The following is a 21,462-nucleotide window of genomic DNA, read 5'->3' on the forward strand; positions in this document are numbered from 1 at the left end:
GAATAAGAAGCATTAAAAGAGTAAGAACAAAAGAACTCCAGGGCAAAATGGAATCCATTCCTCCTCCAGCCTTGGACAGGAACATCTGAAACGTACTTCAGAAACTGAAGTGAAACCTGGATTTATTAGAATAGCACTCAGACATTCTAAAATTGTGGATAGTGTTGGCTAGATGTATTACCTGCTGGCTGTCCTCCGGTCTAGGTGTCCAGTGATGGCATTTTAGGAAATAAGACTTCTGGTTTCTCTTATAATAATTTAATATACTAAAACCTTTTTGAGTCTTGAGAGCATAAGAAACCCTAAAGATTTTACCTCCACGGACAAACCCATTAGTTGCTATTGCAGAAGTTGACAACCCAGTAATTGAGGTTACTGTGGTGGCAAGAAGAATTATGACAACTCCAAGACCTGTCGGTAATGAAAAGATAAAATATTTTATTTGTGATCCATATTCCTCTAGTCTAAATCATTCTGTCTTTAATTTAAACTTTCAAACCAGAATCAGAGCTCTGAACTGAAATGATAGTTTGTAGACCATTGTCTGTCAGCAATTCCACCTGGTCCCTGTAGCTACTTTATCACAATAGCAAAGCATCCATCAGTCTTCAAGCAGTGAAGTTTGCTGATAGTAGTCATGGACCCTCTCATTATTTCTAGAGATTTTCTTGAAACTAATAGAAATAATAATAATGAAAAAGCAACTCTCTTGGGTGCCTCCTGCCTTTCTTTGATCAATCCCTTGACAATACAAAAATTAAGCGACCAAGCAATGTTATAATTTCTTTTTTTCTTGAATTGATGGTTGGAATAAACAAGCTATACTCATTTTAGAGAGCCATATTTCAGTCATGGGGTTAAAAATGTGTCTTGGGCAAGTTTTATTTTTCTCTGTACAAGAAAATGTTATAATTTGGTTTCCATTTTATTCTGCTTTGTCATATCACTCCTATTACTATGGTATCTGACCAGCTGATGGGCCACAACAATAGTACATGAATATGCACCTTTGTCAAGTGTCTGCTATACATTTAGCGTTGATCATAGTAACAAATGACCTCAAGGTAGAGGGTTAGCAAACACAGAAAAATAACTCAACCAAACTGCACTTTGTCTGCAGAGGTAAGAACAAGAAGGGGAGATTCCTTGTTAAAAATGCAAAGTACTGAATACAGGGAGAGACAATAAATTGCACGGGTGTGCCGTAAGATAGAAATATATAAATACGTGTTACACTTAACATTAACAAGAGTTCACTTTCATTTGCTCATCTTAGCATTGTATTGTCCTAATGTTCCCTTTCATGTAAAGAATTACCATAGTTACTGTAGGGAAGAGTTGGGTTGGAATTAGAAAAGGATGTAGCTCTAAGAGAATCTTCATTTTAATAAGAGGACAAGAAAATTTAAATTTTGAAATCCATTTTTAACTAAAATTCAGCATACTGTGGAATTACGTGTGACTAATCAAATACTTGGAGGGTTATTTTAGTAAAAATGAACCTCAAACATTTCCAAGATTCTTTTCAGTTCAGGTAGTCTGAGTGGTTTTTCTGGGCCTCATTCACACAATGCTATACATTGCAATTTGCAGGTTCTCTTAAGCCTGCAAAACCAGACTAGAAAGCACATGAAATAGGTATTCCTCTGAGGTTTTTCTTCCAGACTACTTTTTTCCTTCTAGTTGAGCAAGAAATATTATAACAACTTTTCTCTTATTTTGTCGGTTATATTGCTGGAAGCATATTAAAATGACAGACTTTCACTTTAAGCATGAGGGATTTCCTGCACTTTCTTCAACTCTGAAGGGAGCCAGATGATCTGGATTATCTGAGTCTGTAGTAGATAGCCAAGCTGGAAGGAAGAAATATAAGGGAGCTGTGCTTTGTTGTTTGTTTTTTCTCTGTCCTGGGATTTTGTGTGGAGGTGTTCTGAATTCTAAGAAATTAGGTAGTGTTAAGTTGCAACCTTCTAAGAAGAGTATTTCTGTTTTTATCTAATTTCTCTGTTTTAATGCTGTTAATATAATATTTGCATTTCTGCCAATACAGAGGAACAAGAAAAGTTTTGGTTCAAGTCTGAGGCAAAATCTGAAACAATTCTTATCTGTATCTGAACTTCTTCATGCTTCCCTGCTTGAGCATTTCCTGGCTCTGTAACTCTATTGCTCCTATTAGGTATATGCATTTTCACTTTAAAATGGAAGGCTTCAGTTAGTCTGTAGCAGTAAATATTGGTCATGGCTGGTCTGAACTGAAACATGGATACTGTAACTAGCAAATCATTAGAGATATAATGTATGGCCTTATCTGCCCTAGTTCTACCTCCTGGCTTCATTTCAGATCAGATAGCTGACTTCATTTCATAGTGGATTCTTATAGCTATCTAATCTGCAAATAAATGTTCTTTGTTTATAAAATTATACAGAACTTTAAGACAGAGCAACGTAGTGAAGGAGTTGATATGTAGCGTAAGGTTAGATAGCCTAAATGATACATCACCCTTATACTATTGACTCGTGAGTTTTAATTTTAATCCAGGATGTATCTATTTGGTATAGATTTCTGAATACAAAGTTAGTTCTTTGGCCCATATCCAATTATAGTCTGTCCACACAAATTCATAGAATAGAAGAATCAAAGAATCATAGAATATTAGAACTGGAAGGGACCTCAAGAGGTCATCAAGTCCAGTCCTCCTGCCCCCAAGGCAGGACCAAGCACCATGTATTGTAGATCATCCCTGATAGATGTCTAAGTATCTCTAGTAATGGATATTCCACAACCTCCATAAGCAATTTATTCCAGTGTTTAACCACCCCGACAGGAAGTTTTTCCTAATTTTCAATCTAAACCCCCTTGCTGCAATTTAAGCCCTTTGCTTCTTGTCCTATCATCAGAGGACCAGTAGATCAATTTTTCTCCTTCCTCCTTGTAACATCTAAAAGATACTTGAAAAGTGCTATTCTGTCTCCTCTCAGTCTTCTCTTTTCTAAACTAAAACAAGCCCAGTTCTTTCAGTCTTCTTTCCTAGGTCATGTTCTCTAGACCTTTAATCATTCTTGTTGCTCTTCTCTGGACCTTCTCCAATTTCTCCACGTTTTTCTTGAAATGTGGTGCCCAGAACTGGATACACTACTACAACTGAGGCTTAATCAGCACAGAGTAGAGCGGAAAAATGACTTTTCATGTCTTGTTCACAATACTTCCATTAATGCATCCCAGAATCATGTTTGCTTTTTTTGCAACACGGTCTCACTGTTGACTCATATTTAGTTTTGATCCATTATCACCTCTAGATCCCTTGCTGCAGTACTCCTTCCTAGACCGTCGCTTCCCATTCTGTATGTGTGAAACAGATTGTTCCTTCCTAGGTGGACTACTTTTCATTTGTCCTCATTAAACTTCATCCTGTTTACCTTAGTCCATTTCTCTAGTTTGTCCCGATCATTTTGAATTATGAACCCATCGTCCAAAGCAGCTGCAACCCCTCCCAGCTTGGTATCATCTGCAAACTTAATAAGCGTACTCTCTATGCCAATATCTAAATTGTTGATGAAGATATTGAAAAGAACCAGTCCCAAAACAGACTCCTGTGGAGCCCCACTTGTTATGCCCTTCCAGCAGGATTGTAAACCATTAGTAACTTCTCTCTGAGAATGGTTGTCCAGCCAGTTATGCACCTACCTTATAGTAGCTCCATCTAGTTTGTATTTCCCCAGTTTATTGATAAGAAGGTCATGTGAGACCGCATCAAATTCTTTAAAAAGTCTTGGTATACCACATCCATCACTTCTCCCTTATCCACAATACTTGTTATCCTATCAAAGAAAACTATCAGATCGATTTGACATGATTTGTTCTTTACAACCCCCCTTATTATCTTCAAGTTGTTTGCAGGTGAATTCCTTAATTACTTGCGCCATTATCTTTCCTGGCACAGAAGTTAAACTGTCTGGTCTGTAGTTTCCTGGATTGTTCTTATTTCCCTTTTTATAGATGGGCACTGTATTTGCCATTTTCCAGTTTTCTGGAATCTATCTCGACTTCCATGACTTTTCAAAGATAATCGCTAAAGGCTCAGATACCTCCTCTATCATCTCCTAGGGTATTTCAGGATGCATTTCATCAGGCCCTGGTTACTTGAAGACATCTAACTTTTCTAAGTAATTTTAACATGTTATTTTTTTTAATTTTAACTTCGAAATCTACCCCATTTCCACTAGCATTCACTATGTTGCTCATCCAGTCACCACCAATCTTCTTGACCAAAAAAAAAAAAAAGAAAAGAAATAAAGAAGTCGTTAAGCACCTCTGCATTTCCAAGTTTCCTGTTATTGTTTCTCCCTCTTCACCTAACCCTGTCCTTGGTCTTCCTTTTGCTTCTAATATATTTGTAGAATGTCTTCTTGTTACCCTTTATGTCTCTAGCTAGATTAAGCTCATTTTGTGCCTTCGCCTTTCTAATCTTGCCTCTGCATACTTGCGTTGTTTGCTTATATATTCTTTGTAATGTAACCTAGTTTCCGCTTTTTTATATGACTTCTTTTTTATTTTTAGATCATTCAAGATCTCCTGGTTTGGCCAAGGTGGTCTCTTATCATACTTTCTATCTTTCTTACACAGTGGTATAGTTTTCTTTTGGGCTGTTAATAATGTCCTTTTGAAAAACTGCCAACTCTCTTTATACTGAATTCAATGGGTATTTTGCATGCTGGTGAATGGCAGGATCTGACTTTTTAATAAACGGTTAACTCATTAAATTGAATAATTTAGACACATCACTCTAAGTAGATTGGATATTTTCCCTGTAATTAGTATAAAGTACCATCCAGAGCTTTGCAATTACATTTTGATATAACATACTTTATCAAAACAAAGGTAGTAAATAAGTCTATATATATTCTGCTCACTAGACAATCGATGTGTCTGGACAGAATGTGTTACTAATTCGGAATAGAAGGAAACATTCAACGAGCACAGTGCAAGGGATAAATGAGCTAGGCAAAACAAAAAAGTTTGAATATTATTCATTTTATTATTATATTATAACATTTTGAGTAATATTTTCTAATGGTCTACACTTGACCCTTTTTCTCACCTCTGTCTAACTACCAGGTTTTGGGGATCTGCAAAATGGCAGGTGCCAATTAGCATGATGGTTTTGTAACTGTAACCCTCTCAGCAGGAGATTTAACTACTCTTTTCATTGTTGATAAGGTTCTCTAATCATAAGAATTGTGTCTCAACATATTTTTTCCTCTTTAACAACTTGCACCCAAGACAACTTAGCAAGAAAATGGTTTGCTCTCTTCTCCCTTCTAATAATAGGGATATGAATGGGGCCCAGATGGTAGTGTAGCTGACTCATTTAAACTTCCATTTTAACAGCAGTGACCAGTGAAATTCCCAAGCCATTGTGATGAAAAGCTTCTACTGTCCTTAAATAAATTTCTCTTGAGACATAATGCTCATTGCTTATAGAATATTCAGAAAGTGCATTGGGAGATTATTCAAACAGAATTCAGTGTCCCGTTTTAAAACCAAAACTGACCTGCTTACATACAAGACATGTCATTTAAATAAAACAACGAAGCAATAAACAATAAGAAGGGAGGGTTTGATTCTTAGTGAATTACAAGTGTAAAATGAAATGTGAAACCAAGGGCCATGGTAACTGCTGTTGTGCAAAGTAATGTTAAGATCTGATTAAAGTTCATATTGAAACCCAGACATATGGATGTTAAGTAAATCACATTAAAATGAATTACTCTTGCCTATGGCTATTCTCACACCTCAGAACAAAGTAATGCTTCTTGATGATCTCAATAAGTTACTAAATTGCCCTTAAAAACTAATTTTGCATGAAGCCCGGGAGCAAAGTCTTGGCAATGTTAAGATGCAGAGTTTTCATGGAAAGGCATACACTTATGCATGGCCTATGGCTGCAAAACCTCATTTGGTATGCATCATAAAATCAGCAAGTACCCTTTTGTCAGGGCCAAGCATAGTACTGGAGCCAAATGTGGAATATTTTAAACGTAGGCAGAGGTCTTTCATTTTCTTTCAGGAACTTCCTTGACTTTTCAACCATACTTCTGAGTTTATGCTGTTTTTCTCTTTTCAGGAGATCTGTTACACAAAGACTTCTTAATTGCAAATTAAGTGTTCAATCTAGCAATCCTTACTTAAGCAAAACTTCCATGATGCCAATGGAAATGTTGCCTGAAATGAGATTTTGGTCCCTGAAAAGCTTTTGAAAGGGTGCTTGGATCTGAAGTTTTCCTTCAGACTAAATATCCAGTCCCCATTTAGATTCTGAATCACTCCAGAGATCAGGCATGGTCAGACTATAGATTCAAAATTTTAGTTAAAGTTATTCTATAATACCCATTTACATTAAGATAAAACAACCTTGATGGGCTATTGTAAGGTGGGTGCGTAGCTGGCTGGATAACCATTCTCAGAAAGTAGTTATTAACAGTTCACAATCATGCTGGAAGGGCATAACAAGTGGGGTTCCGCAGGGTCTGTTTTGGGATTGGTTTGGCTCAATGTCTTCATCAACGATTTAGATGATGGCATAGAGAGTATGCTTATTAAGTTTTCAGATGATGCCAAGCTGGGAAGAGATGCAAGTGCTTTGCAGGATAGGATCAAAATTCAGAATGATCTTGCAGACAAACTAGAGAAATGGTCTGAGGTAAATAAGACAAAGGACAAATCCAAAGTACAAAGAACAAATGCAAAGTACTCCACTTAGGGAGAAATAATCAGTTTCACACATACAGAATGGGAAGTGACTGTTTAGGAAGGAGTATTGCTAAGAGGGATTTAGGGTCATAGTGGACGACAAGTTAAACATAGTTCAACAGCGTGACACTGTTACAAAAAAAGCAAACATAATTCTGGGATACTTTAACAGGAGTGTTGTGAGCAGGACACAAGAAGTCATTCTTTTGCCTTATTCTGCTCTTATTAAGCCTCAGTTGAAGTATTGTGTCCAGTTCTAGGCATCACATTTCAAGGAAGATTTGGAGAAGGTCCAGAGAAGAGCACAAAAATGATTAAAGGTCTAAAAAACATATGTGAAGGAAGACTGAAAGAATTGGGCTTGTTTTAGTTTAGAAAAGAGAAGACTCAGAGGGGGGACACAGGAGTTTTCAAGTATCTAAAAGAGTGCTACAAGAAGAATGGAGAAAAAATGTTCTCCTTGGCTTCTGATGATAGGACAAGAAGCAATGGGCTTAAATTGCAGGAAGGGAGGTTTAGGTTGGACATGAGGAAAAACTTCCTAACTGCCAGGGTGGTTAAACACTGGAATAAATTGGCTAGGGAGGTTGTAGAATCTCTATCACTGGAGATATTTAAGAGCAGTTTGGATAGACATCTATCAGGGATTATCTAGACAGTGCTTGATCCTGCTGTGAGGGCTGGGGACTAAGGATATTAAGGATTAGTTGACTAGTCCATTTCCCCCCATCCTTGCTCCCTCTATGAAATAGAGGCAGGAAAGTTGGAGAAAGGGGTACTTCAAAGTCGTAGTGCCACATAGTTGAGCCGCGGCTCAGCTGTGTGATGGCTGCCCCTTTAAAACACCAAAGCACCATGGAGCCTGGGGTCAGCTGGGGACTCCTCAGCTAACCCCAGGTTCCGAGTGGCATTTCCCCAGAACCTGGGATCAGCTTGGAACTCCCCAGCTGACTCCAGGTTCTGGGGAAATGCTGCGTGGACCCAGGCTCAGCTGGGGAGTCCCCAGATGACCTCGGGCTCCACAGCTGCCCTTTGAAATGCCAAGGTAGCGTTTCAAAGGTGCAGCGGCCACACAGGTGATCCCGGGCTCAGCTGTGCGGCACTGCCCCTTTAAAATGCCAAGGCGATGTTTTAAAGGAGTGGCACCGCACAACTGAGCCGGGGATCTGCTGTGTGGTGGCTGCCCGTTTGAAATGCTGCCTCAAAGGGGCAGCACCATGGAGCCCTGAGCCCCGAGGCATTTCAGCAGAGCCTGGGGTCAGCTAAAAGCCAGCTAGTTTCTAGCTTATGTTGTAGAGACACATCTTAGGCCTTAAGGTTCCAGGTTCAATCCCTCTTGCTGATGACCTGGATCTGTCAGCTCTACATAAGCCACCAGTGTAAAAAGGCAAATGTGATGCTTGGATGTTTTAGGGAAAGCATTTCCAATAGAGCTAGAACTAATGACATTGTCCAGGGCACTGGTAATATTCCACATCAGATCTTAGGTACAATTCTGGTCACCCATGTTCAGGAAAGAATAATTTAAACAGGAACAGAGAATAGCTACTAGGGCAGGTAGGCCATGTCTACACTAGGAAATTATTTTGAAATTACTAAATTTGACTTAATAATTCCTGAGTTAGCAAATTCAAACTAGCATGTCCACACTGCGGGGAAGCCTTGAAATTAGTCTGAGGCAGGTGCCATTAATGTGGATGCACTACCTCGGACTTAGAGCCCCAGGAAGAATTGGGGAGTAATTAGTTTGAATTACTCTAGGGATTAATTTATTTTGAAATAGCGGCACCAGAGCATCCACACTGCCGTTATTTCGAAATAACTATTTTGGAATTAGCGTTACTCTTGTTGAAAAGTAGGAGTACAGATTTTGAATTCCTCAGCCCATTAGTGTGGTAGTGTGGATGCTCTGCTTATAAATTTGATCTTGGGAGTGGGGGTTATTTCTAAATAAAGTCTCAGTGCAGATCAGGGCTTAGAGTGATGGATACATTAGGAAGTAAATACCAGGGAGGGTGAGGAGTTATTTAAGCTAGAAGGGTATAAGAACATATGTATATAAATTAGCCATGCACCAGTGCAGGCTGGGAATTAGAAGTAGGGGAAGACAGTTCTGGTACAACCTCCTAATAGGAGCTGTGAGGGAAACAATGAGTTTGAGAGAGTTGGACAAATATAAGTGCAATTGTATAATGTGGCGTATGATGGGGGTGGGCAAGGTTCAACAATTCTGGGCTCACTTCTAGTTTATATCTACTATTCCTCAAGGTCTTGCTTCAGGGTCCCTGCTGACCACCGGCAGCGGTTCTGAAGGGATTCCTTCTTCCTTCCCCCAATATATTCTGGGAGGACTTTTCTTAATTCCTTCCTCTGAAGCATCAGAGATGGCCATGACTGGTTATGAATCATAGGATGGGGTAGACCAGGGTTCTGAGCTGGCATCAAGCCTTCTCTCTCACAGCCTTCTTGCTCATATGCTCAGGATCTAACTGAATGCCATATGTGGAGTTGGGAGGAAATTCCCCTATCACTTCCAGAAAGGATTAGTCTTCCTCTGCAGGATGTGGATGTAGGTTACTTGCCAGGATTTTCAGGGTATATTTTAATAATTTCCCTGGAATTGCAGGGCTGTAGAGTCTTGGTGCACCTTGTCCCTCCTATTCTCTTGCCTGTACATATAATAATCTAGTCTTCTAAAGGCTGTAATACTGTGGTCTCATTTGCTTGTTCAGTTGTTGGGTTTAGGGTGCTGGTGCTGGGTGGTTGTGGAGGTTTGTGATATACAGGAGGTCAGACTAAATGATCTGATGATCCCTTCCAGCCTTAACCTCTGTGATATTCTGATTTTACATTCTTGAATAAAAGCCTGATGCTATAAAGTGGTGAAGACCCTGTGAGGTGGTGAGCACACTCATCTCTCATTGACTTCAGTGGGAATTAGGGTACTCAATACCAGGCAGAATAGAGCCCCCAGGGTCCTACTCGCACTGAAGTTGATGTGTCATTACATTATATTCAGTGGGTAGGATGCATTTACAATGGATCCTGAACTGCAGAATGTACTTTGTTAATTTATTTGAAAAGTATAGTTGAGTTTTAATAAGCTATTTCATGGTGTCACCAGTATCTGGCTCTGCATTGTAGTTAAAAATAGTGTGTGAATGACAGTTTGGGTTTATGGATTAGCAAAGTATGAAGTAGAAAGGTCAACTGTACATGAGAATGCATATTATTAATCAGCTTCAGCTGTGAAGTTTAGAACTGTTACTGATTCTAAATACAACATTTCACCAAAGCTGGGGATTGTTAGATGTTTGTGTGTATATTTTACACACACACATCCTGCTAAGTAGTAATTTGTCTGGGAGTCTGGAAAATTCTAGTAGGAAGACTAGTTGGAAGACCAAAGTTAGTGCATCAGGTAAACACACATTTCAGATTACATATTAATTGTGTTCATGTATAGTTTCTACCTTTTATTCTTTATGCTGTTCAAAATGATATTGAAAAAATACATACCAATTCCGGCTTGACCTACAATCCAGGACAGTCGAATGAAAAGCATCACTCCCCAGATATTCAACATGCATCTCACCTAAAATTTAAACAAATAATGTTGCTTCACTATAAAATTGCGAACGGTATTATGATTAGCTAGAAACTTGATACGGTACATTGCAGAAAATTAGTAGTCTTTTTAAAATCATAATCCCTCTGTTTTTAAAGGGAATTTATAATTGCTAATATCTTAATTTTTGTACTTTTCTGATAGGAAGATTTATGTTTCTCTCACCAGCACACCTTTCACCCATCCAAACTTCACGAATCCCCCTTTGCTTTCTTCTTCCTTGTTAGCTGTTGCTTCTTCTCCTGGAGAACCATCTCCATTTGTAACTCTGTCGATTGAACCAGGGTTCACTGCTATATTCTAAAAGATCACACACAAAACACATACATTCTGTACAGTTGATAAACAATATACCCAGCAGGTGACAACTAGCTACATATGGAACACATGAAAAATAGGGATTCAAAATAAAATTGTATTTTGCTTTCTTTGTACGAGAATGTTATCCTCTTACTCTCACTAAATAGTAGCAGAAGTACTCAAAATATAATCACAATGAATAAATGTATTATAGCCTGGACTTAAACACTGTTTATTTGTGTTTATGGGTAAGTATTAACAGTGTACAGTGTATATATATTATACATATATCTCTGTATAACATATGGTATACTGAGGTCCTGATGTGGCTGGCCTCTAAATGGCAATGAAATGTAAATTATTGTTATTCATAATAAATATATTTTATATAAAATAAGAATTAAAGCTGACTAAAGAAATTAGCTTTTGTTGACTGCTACTTGGCAAATAATTTATTTGGTGAATTCCATATTAATTGAATAATCTGTTCTACTGTTTGATTAGCTATAATAGAAGTATAATTATACAAAGTCAGGTGCTGGCTTACTGATGCCATAATCACATGCCAGATGCAGAGTTCGTGTGTGCTCATTGACATTGAAAAACTTCCACCATACACATATTAGAATGGTGCCTGAACCAGTATCTCAGAGTTTTGGGAAAGTTCAGATCTGGATGTACAATAGGATCTATCTCTGTTTCTCTGATAGTACAACCCAAAACTCCAGTGCCCTGCCCCTTAGCTCTTGAGAAACTTCAGCTTCTGGTCTGCAGCTTGCAGCTCACAGAGGAATATGTTGTGGTAGAGGATTGTACCAAGCAGCCATTGGTTGGTCAGGTAGTATCTGTGGACCAGTGTAGAAACTATATCCCTAACCTCTAAATTATGCTTCTTTGCTCTCCTCTGAGTTTCATCATATAAAGAGCCTCTAGGTTGAACCTCTCTAGTCCAGTACTCTTTGGTCCAGCAACATCTGTGGTCCAGCATGATTTTAGTTAGCCTGTCCACTTATCATGGGTGTGTGCAAGTTTCCCATGGGCCCATAAAGTTTGTTTACAGCCACTAGTCCTGTTCTCAGTGTTCTGTGCTGTTATGCAATTCTGATTAACCCTTATATATCTTGTAAGGAGCCTGTAATTAGTGGAAATGCTAGTAATGCTGCTAAACAATATTGACCTCTCATGGTTCAGCAAATTCTCTGGTTTGCCACTGGTCAGGTCCTGAGAATGCCGGACTAGAGATGTTCAACCTGTAAAAGTTTCTGGGAGAATCAGCATAAGGATAGACAACATCCAGGTACAGGTTATGCCCTGTGTGAAGAGGGATACATGTTCTTGCAGGCTTTTATGAGTTTAAATAATCTGTTGTGGTAAGTGAGAAGATTAGGGAGATAGAAGTTGGTATTCAGGGAGCTGTGTGTGTGTGGGGGAGGGGGGGAGGAGTGTAGGTGTAGGAGATAGGAGGATGTAAAAGAAGGCCACCAGTGTGAAGAAATCATGGGCCCTTGGTAGGAAGAGAAAAGTGTATGGGGAAAAGGAGTTAGAGAATGGGCTTTGTGCTGCCACTTTATTGGCAAATGTATAGAGTATGTTCCCACCATACAGTGCAACACAGTGTGTGTTGCATATTGTCAGCTGGCATGTGCATGCCCAACTAGAATTTGACCATAGCATACATTTATATGTATTCATGTAGAAATATATAATGTATAAGAATTTACTGTATGTGCTGTACATGTAATTAAAACAGTGAAGAACTTATAATAACACTACAGAAACATACTTCATTACAGCCATTAACACACTAAGAGCAATGCTCTTTATCTCACATCTTATAAAATCAGGAACATCTACTCACAATGAGCCTCATACACTTAACGTTGTATCATAAAGTAGAAGCACCTCTGCTTATGAAAGGCAGTGTACTTCAGGGGATGGGTTACCTGACTGGGAGTCAGGAGAAGTGAAATCTACTGCTGGATCTGCCATTCAGTCAGTGTTTGATATTGAGCAAAACCAAAATTTCCAAAAGTGGCCTCTAATTTTAGCCACCTCAGTTTTTGAGACTTGAGACTTATGCCATCTTATTTTCAAAGGTGCTGAGCACCCATAATGCCAAGTTAATGGGAATGAAGTATGTGTGTTGTGGAAAATTCAGGCTTAGCTCTGACCTCAGATACAACAAACAATAGATAGTTTTGTTATATATACACCTGCATATCAGACCAGACTGTGTTCTATATTCTCCTACTAGTGCTACCTATTACCTTATCTGATGAAGAGGAACAATGCTGAACTTCTTTGGAGAGAATCTGTGGGGGTGATTTTCAAAACTATCCATGTGATTCAGGAGCACAAACCCCATAGAAAGTCTGAGAGTTGTGCTCCTAAATCACATAGGTGCTTTAGATAGTTCCACCTCAGATAACAGTGACTATGTACACTCAAAATACAGTCAGTTGTTAAGGAGAAGCGAGGGGCACTAGCTGCCATAATTCTGTTTGTTGCACATTCATGGGATTAAGTAATCAAAGACATAAAGGTTCTGGCATTGCCACTTGAAACCAGTTGTTTCTTACATACTGGGAATTAATTTGTGCTTTCACATTCCATTGCTGTAAATTATGGTCCTAAACCTTCCATTATGCATTTTAAATTGGAGTGCTTTAGGGAATGATTATTTATTTACCAAATGGCTTTACCTGGGCAATTCATGCATCAAGGATAAGGAGTAAAGGTGACAGAACATTTCAAGAAGTCACCTAAATCAAAAGTTATTGCTCTTTTTAACATTTTCCCTTCCTCATTTCAGAATATTTCAGCTTTAGTATCATGTGAGGCTAGTAATGATGTGAGCATCCAATCTACATAATAAGTGTGGAGAACAGCCAAGGAGATGAAGGAAGGTTAAATTATTTTTATGGTGGGGTAACTGTTAGACCCAAGCAATTCTCACCCACTACCAGCTGTGAAATAGTTCTTACAAAATAGTTCTTTAACTATAATTGGCATTTTGGAGCTTATTGTGAGCTAAAAGTGGCACATCTTGCTAAAAGATGACACACGTTTTGATTCCAGTAGTGAAGGAGCGGGATCTCAGAGGTTCCTTTCAGCCTGCTTAAATTCTGACATCAGAAAAATTATACATTTTTTAAAATGTATTAAACATGAATGTTTCATCTTCTGATGTTAAACCAGCATCAGAGCACAATAGGAAGGCTTATGTTGGACTCAGACAGCTGGAGTCATAAATTATGTCGCTTCTTGCCACCCACAGTAGGCTCCGACAAGCCAATTATGTTTGACAACTTTGTTTGGCTTTGTTGTTTGAATCTAGGTTTCTCCTAGTGAGATGTGCTTGCCTCCATATGAACTGCACTGTGACAAATAGGTGTAGGTATGTAATTCAGCAGCCAGGTATGGCGCACACTCTGCATGAAACACTAGCAGTGGTGCAGGATTACAGGGCTTTGTGTGGTACATTGTATGGGGTTTGTATAGTGGTCTTATGGCTTACAAATTTAGGCTTAATGTATTTAGTAAGGCCAATATCCTTCCACAAAAGCACAGCAAGGGCTGCTAATGTAAGCCACACCACTCAGTGTGATGCTCTGTCCCACTTTAGTGGAGACTGGTCCATATATAGAGATTGATGAGCCTGTTAAGCCAGCACTAACAGATAGGAGTAACACCAGAGAATGCATACTGCAAATTTCTTCCTCACCCCAGTGTATGACCAGTCATAGAAGCTAGTTTTCCATGTTTGCTACTCCATCCTTCAGAACCACCATTAGAGTTTTTAAACAACAGGTTGACTCACATAAGTTCCTTCTACACTATGGTTAGTAGGAGCTAAAAGGGCTGGGTTCCACTGCTAGCAAGATGGGCGTACCTTGTGCAGTCTCTTTAAGTCCTTTAAGCACTATGTTTGGGGGAGGGGGAAGAGGGCAGTAGACCTTGGAGCCTCTGACAGGTGATCCTGACTGGTTTGGCCAAGAGGCTATCAAGTGCCACCATTTCAGCTGCCTCGCCCTCCCACTGCTACTCCTCTCCTGCCCTTTGCCTTGGAGCTGCCCCTCCCATGGGAATTCTCCTGCTTTCTGTGGGTGGCAGGGGGTGCTGATGTCAACATGCCCCTCCCACTCTGTATCCTTTCTCCACAGAGCACAGAGGGTGCACAACAGGACTTGGGAGGGAGTTTGCTGGCTACTTTTGGGAGTGGTCCAGGGCAAGGGCAGGGGTGAGCCTGCCTTAGCTCCACTGCACCACCACCCAAAAGCCACCTGAGGTAAGCAGTGCCCAGCTGGAGCCCACATCCCAAATTCCTACCCCAGTCTTAACCCCCCACCTCCCGCACCCAAAGCCCTGCACCTCTGCATCCAAATGCTATCCCAGAGATGCTGTGAAGATTCTGAAATGAGCCAGACTGTTCTTGCTTTGACACTCACTCACTAAAAAAACCTCAGAGAACAAAATAAACAGCTACATTCTGTAAACAAAAACTGGTATCCAAACTGAAAAGCTGTCCAGCAGCAAACCTCTGACTGAATTAAGTTATCATGGTCAAGCTTTAAACCCCATAACACCTGGGTTTCATTGTACTGCTTCACATGCACCAATGTATTTATATAATACAAGAATTTATCTAAGAATGGAAGGCGAGATTCTCCACTCTCTTGTCCCCTGAGTTTTCACTTATACATCAGAAAAATGAGTGGAGCTACCAAATTGGAATTCTCCACTTATTTACACCAGGGATAGTGTTTTATACTCACTTGGCATTCATAATGCATAGCAGTAAATGACTGTGCAAGGGACCTGATTCTCATTTATATTAAGCTCAGGCAGGGTGCTTATTGTAAATGGGAGTCCCAATGTGGGAGATGGGAGTGAATCAGGCCCTGATTTTCCAAATGGTTAACTTTAGGCTTGATTTCAGTACTGCTAACTGACCCTTTCTGGGATGGGTGAACCTCAAGAGGTTTGGAGTTTGAACTGCATTTGAATCAGTATTCACAAGTCAAATGCATCTCCAAATTATTCATACCTCACAAATATGCAAAACTGAGTAGGAAATGTATTGAGAGCAGGCTTTCTCTGTAGACTTCTGCTTCCACCATGGCCAGAAAGAGAGAGAGAACAGGGCTTTTTCCTGACTGTGTTTTGGCTCTTCTAATCCCAGTTGGAAGCTAGATATGAACCCTCTCTTCTTCCCTAAGGTTCATCTAGACAGCAAGCTTCTTTCGAAAGAAGCTTTTTTGGAAGAGATCTTCCAAAAAAACTCCTTTTGAAAGAGAGCGTCCACACAGCACAAGTGCATCAGAAAAGCGCTCTGCTTTTTTGAAAGAGAGCGTCCACACTCATTGGATGCTCTCTCACATAAAAGGCCACCTGGAACCACGTCAGCCAGGGCATTAGGTCAGCAGTTGCTTCCGGGTGCTGTTGCCTAAGGCTATCTGAGATGCATGCTTTAAGGGACACCCCCGGACAGCCGTTTCTCAGGTTCTGATGCGTGCTTGCCTACCTCTCTGAGGGACAGCAAAGCTTTAGCAGTGTGAGCTCTGGTTGCCCAGCTTTGTTGGACGCCACAGCATATTTTATTTTTTTTGCTATGGAGCCGGAGCTGCCCCCTGGGCATACGATGGCTCCACGCAGCCATGCTGCAGGTTCTGCCCCAGCTGGACTCAGAGCTCATCTGTGAGTCCCTCTGCTTGGGTGCGGGAGCAATGCCCTTGCACCCGCACCCCACAGTGGAGAGACGATTCTGGAGACTGGACACCAGTTCTAAATGGTGGGATCGGCTGGTCATGGAGAGGTAGGACGATCAGCAGTAGCTCAGCAACGTCCACATGCAGAAGGCCACCTTCTTGGAGCTGTGTGCCTGGCTTGCCCCTGGGCTCTGGAGACGCAGCACCCACCTATGGCCCACCATTCCCCTGGAGAAGCTGGTCGCTTTTGCTGTCTGGAAGCTGGCCACCCTCGACAGCTACTGGTCGGTGGGCCACCAGTTCGGGCATGGGGAAGTCCACCATCAGGATCCTCCTTATGGAGGTAAGGCACTTTTGGGCTGCAGTCCTTGCGGGGGACGGAGGAATCCTGGAAAACAGGGACCCTAGGGAAAGCTCTGTGGGGGGTGGAGTGGAGGTGGGGGGAAGCCCTGTCCCTGTGGGGGTTATGCCATCGCACCTTTACACCGCCCTGCTGCTGGATGGGCAGCCTCATGGGCATGGCTCCTGCGGTGTTTGAGGGGGGGAGGAAGGGGACGGGCACCTCCCAAGGGATCAGGCGCTCCCTCTCATTCTATGTGTTTCTTTGTCTCCTTCTGCAGGTTGTGAGGGCCTTCAACTCTGTTCTCTGCCCCCCTTCTCCCTCCCATAGACAAGCAGGCCAGGGAAGTGTTCATCTAGACTGTAGGATCCCATGTGCAGGAAAGGTGCCTGGAGCAGCCTGGCCTTCCCTGGAGCCCACATGCACACTTGCACTTGGCAGCGCTGTCCACAGGAGTGGGTGGGGCCTCACGCGTGCAGGCATGGCTATGTGCGGCACTTCTTGGTCTGTGTGGGGTCATGCGTGCGCCCTTGTGCCTAGCCTGCTTCCAGCAATGGCTGGCAGGGGAAGGACATCCCTCCCAGGGGTCAGACTTGTGTGGAGCCTCCCCCCAGCCTGTGAGCAGCTGCCTGTGTGTGCTCCAGGGCTGGCTTCTGAGACCATGTGGTGCATACTGCCACTGTATGTGCTTGCACGTGCATGGACAGCAGCACGCTGTCCAGGCAGAGCATGCTGATCGATGATCGCACTCCATCCCCTCTGAGCCTGCCTCTCCCACCCTGTGTGTGTGACAAAATGAGAGCACTCACCTGATGATCTCTCCCTGGCGTCAGAAGATGCTTGGGAGTTCTCCAGGGCCTGGGGTAACAGCTCCAGGCTGAGGGTGATGACGCTGCCAGTGTTATCCTCCTGCAGCTGATGGTCATCGTCATCCTCCTCCTCCTCCTCCAGGAGCTCCGGATGGGTGAGCACGGGTGTCTCCAAGCCCGAGAGCTGCGCTCCGTGGCCCAGATATTCCCTTGCTAGAGCTCCTTCACCTTGCTCTGTACTTGGTCCAAAGTGCAGGGTTGGTGTCTCCTCTGGGCCAGAGCTTTGGCCATGCACCCGTATATGTCCACATTACACCTTCAGGAGCGGAGATCCTGCATTTTCTCCTCCTCGCCCCACAGCTTGAAGAGGGACAGACTCTCCGTCCCAGACCAGGAGGGTGCCCAGTGTTTGGTGCCCCTGGGTGGGTCCTCAGAGCCCAGGTGCTGCTCCCTGTGTGGGCCAGAGGGATTTTGGAGGGGTTGTAGCTATGCCATGGATCAGCAGGCCTTTAGCAGTCAGAGTCACATGGTCAGGGTGCTGCTGCAAGGCCGGTTCCTGCCACAAGCCTTGCCCTGGGTGCCTGCAGCTTTAAGAGCTGTCAGGAGACAGGAACTCTACAGCTGTGATTAGTTTGGACGGAGTGTCCACCAGGGTACCTGTGCTTTTTCCTGGAGGCCTCTTCTTTTGAAAAAACTCCCTCTTTCACATCCACGCATGCCTTTTTCTGAAAGAGCTTTTTCGGAGAAGGTGTTCTTCCTCGTAGAATGAGGTTTACCAATATCAGAAAACCCCCTGCATTCTTTCAATTTTCTTTTAAAAAATGAAGCAGTGTGGACGTAAGTGAAGTTTTTTTGGAAAAACCGGCTTTTTTCCGAAAAAACCCTCCAAGCTAGACGCACCCTAAGGCACATCTATCTGAACAGTTAAGAACCTCAGAGGACAACAATTGGTTTGACTTCAGCTCTAACCAGGGTGAAGGTTACATCTTAGTGATGCCTTTTATAGAGAACTCATCACCATGGTTTGGGAGGTGAGAGGGATTCTACTTTTACCCAGATCAGTAGAACCAGTCAGCTTTCAGTTACTTTTTTAATTGCAGTGAAGAACTATATAGAGGGCTGGATCTAGTTGTCTGCCTAAAACTCTTGGTGAAGGTGTGTTTGCACCTACTCTTCCCTCTCTTTAGATGAGTGTAACTACAGAGCAAGTCAGTGCAAGTCAGGCCTCCATGATCCATTAAGATTTTTTTTATAGAAAAAAATTACACTGGTGCATCTGATGTAGTATAGACATTAGTGAAACCCTACAATTCAAAGGGTTAACCATTGCATTTTGATTCAGTCTGGGGCTTGCTGTTACAAACTTTTCATCTACATTTCAGGGGAGTTTTGAGTATGCAAGCAATGAAGGATCAGACCCCCATAATTCATTTCAAAGGTGAACCATTTTGGGAAAAGCAGATGCAAAAGGCAAGAAAACAAGGATTATGATGACAAAGGGTCTTTTTCTTGTAAATTTATGATCAATTTACCAGAGGTGGCTGTGTAGATAAAATGGAGCATGCATTGAGTGACTGCTGGAGGAGAAGTTCTATTCACTAGCCCCATCAATCTTGTGGATAAATGGTAAACTCACCTATTCATTCAGTTAATCAAAACTAGAGCCATAATCCCCCTAGAAAGAAGGTGGGTGGAGGAGAAATAACCCCAGCTCAAGAAAATAATTAACAGTTTAGGCATCTTATTTGTCAAGAGCAACTGTACCCTATCCTGTGGTTCTAGCTAGTTTTTGGTAAGTCAGTCTTGCCTCTATACTTCTGTTGCCATTGCATATGAGTGAAGTATAAACAACTTTTTTGCACTGGACAGTGAAAAAAGATTTAGCCAAATGACTTCTGCCTAAATGGTTGATAGACAGTCCCTCACGTCATGCCTCTTAGACCCTCCCAAAAATCATTCTTCCAATAAACAGTATGGGACAAATTCATCCCTAGAGTGAATCCACTGAGTTCCAGGGATAACCAGTGCTTAAGGATGAATTTGACCCCTGTTAACATATTTTTCTTTAAAGCACATTCTTTCAAAATGAACACATATTCTTTTATGCGTACAAAGCTCATTTTTATTTGCATCTTTTCACTTTTTCTTACAATTTGGTAGCTTCTGTTCATATCGTAAATGCATGAAGCATTGTATTTCTGACTAGCTGATGATAGTATTTATTACACATTATAAAACTATAATACAATAGTTATTACCAGATTATCAAATGTACACAACAAACTAATCAATAGAACTCTAGTGATAGCAGAGTGTTAGATTAAAGGTTAGAATAGATATTTTCATATTTAATATTGGTTAAATTATGACTTATACTGCTACTTCTATTCACTTAACTGCAAGTCAAACATAAATCCTATGGCTTTATAGCAAAGATCATCTGAACTCCTAGCAGAATATAAAAAAGAGAACATACTGCAGGAGTAAGTCTAAATAAGGAAAGTATTTAGTTATGCTTTTACTATGGCACAGGTTTAAAAAAATAAGGGTGTGAATGTGTTTTTAAACAGAATTAGCCTGGAAATGTAATGGGAAATGTTTATATCGTCGCTTTCAACTTACCTTTGCCAGTTGTTCATGAATTTCTAACAAGCTTGGTCTGTTCATTTTGATTCCACTGATGCTGCCGGTGTTTCGATAATAATCAATGTTAGGAACGGCATCCACTGTGTTATGGCCAAAGGTTTTTAGATAATATGTGTTACTGTGAGTATCACAGGGATGTAAATTTCCATCAGATTTAACAGTATCCCCATTTTGAAGAAAATTTTCATATAATGCTCTGTTTCCAGGCCTGTGACTGACCCCGAGTCTGCTGTTTGCTTCTTCGGTAAAAGATGTTTCTTCATAATGTGGAGGATCAGCATCCTCTTGGGATATTGCATTATTGTCATGGCTTTCGTTAATTATATTAACCTGAAATCTATTTGGACTTGGGTCCAAGAATATGTTCAGAGAATTATTCATTGACATCTTCAGGAATGTTATGTGCTCAGGTCTCCAAGCTTCCTATTCTTCTGAGTCGGAGGTAGGGTTGCTTTATCTGCAATAAAACAGTAATGTTGCATTTGAAATGGCTTGATTCTTAATCAAACAAAGTTCAGTGGAGACCTTGTTGAAGTGTTCACTCCGAAGTATTCTTCTTTGGGTTGTCTTGCATAATTCTGTCATCAACATATAAGTAAAACTTTTCTATATTTAATTAACTTGCACAGTCATGTAAGTCTTTCATGATTTATTAAAAACTCAATTAGACAGCAGCCTTATAACTTTTTACAAATGGGGCATGATCCAAAGTTTCAGGCAATTTGATATCAAAAAGAGTCTTGCTATTTATCTCAATGGACTTTGGATCAGACCCTAATAGGTTATAACTGTACTTAAAAGTAACTTTCCTCAATTCACTATCTTTGTAAGGAATAAATGTTGTACTTCTCTGAATGATACAGTCCAATGGTTCACTGGAGAGGAAAGGAATGCAACATCTAGCTACAAGAGTGCAATTCACCACAGTGCCTGCACATGGTCTATTTACCATTGCTCATTGGTTAATTTAATTCATAGTATAGAAGTAAATTGATATGATTATTCAAAATCCAAAGTTTTCTAAAATAACTATATTAGATTATTAAAAGTAAAAACATAAGCCTTTACAAATTTCAGTAGTCCCAAAATGTGAGATAATTTATTAATAGTTGATTGAAGCACTGAAAAGTATTAATTTTAGATATCTCTAGAAGTCATGTCTCAGAGGAGTAGCCATATTAGTCTGTATCTGCAAAAACAATGAGGAGTCCTGTGGCATCTTAAAGACTATTAGATTTATTTGGGCATAATCTTTCGTGGGTGAAAATCACTTTGGGTGC

General features: G+C 40.9%; 1 protein-coding gene across 4 annotated transcripts in view; it reads right to left on the reverse strand.

Annotated features, from left to right (window-relative positions):
* SLC12A1 (solute carrier family 12 member 1) overlaps positions 1–21,462 on the reverse strand; it is a 73,507-nt gene that overhangs the window by 49,719 nt on the left and 2,326 nt on the right. For 3 of the 4 annotated variants that reach the window (XM_006135065.4, XM_006135066.4, XM_006135064.4), the window contains exons 2-5: positions 20,159–20,639; positions 10,545–10,679; positions 10,271–10,346; positions 316–411 (exon numbers count right to left, since the gene is read on the reverse strand). In XM_006135065.4, coding sequence (XP_006135127.2) covers positions 316–411; positions 10,271–10,346; positions 10,545–10,679; positions 20,159–20,569 — 718 coding nt within the window. In that variant the 5' untranslated portion in view covers positions 20,570–20,639. The remainder of the gene's footprint in view (positions 1–315; positions 412–10,270; positions 10,347–10,544; positions 10,680–20,158; positions 20,640–21,462) is intronic. The other variant, XM_006135067.4, reaches the window with a different exon arrangement.

Source organism: Pelodiscus sinensis, chromosome 14 (genome assembly GCF_049634645.1).
Source record: "Pelodiscus sinensis isolate JC-2024 chromosome 14, ASM4963464v1, whole genome shotgun sequence".
Lineage (NCBI taxonomy): Eukaryota > Metazoa > Chordata > Testudines > Trionychidae > Pelodiscus > Pelodiscus sinensis.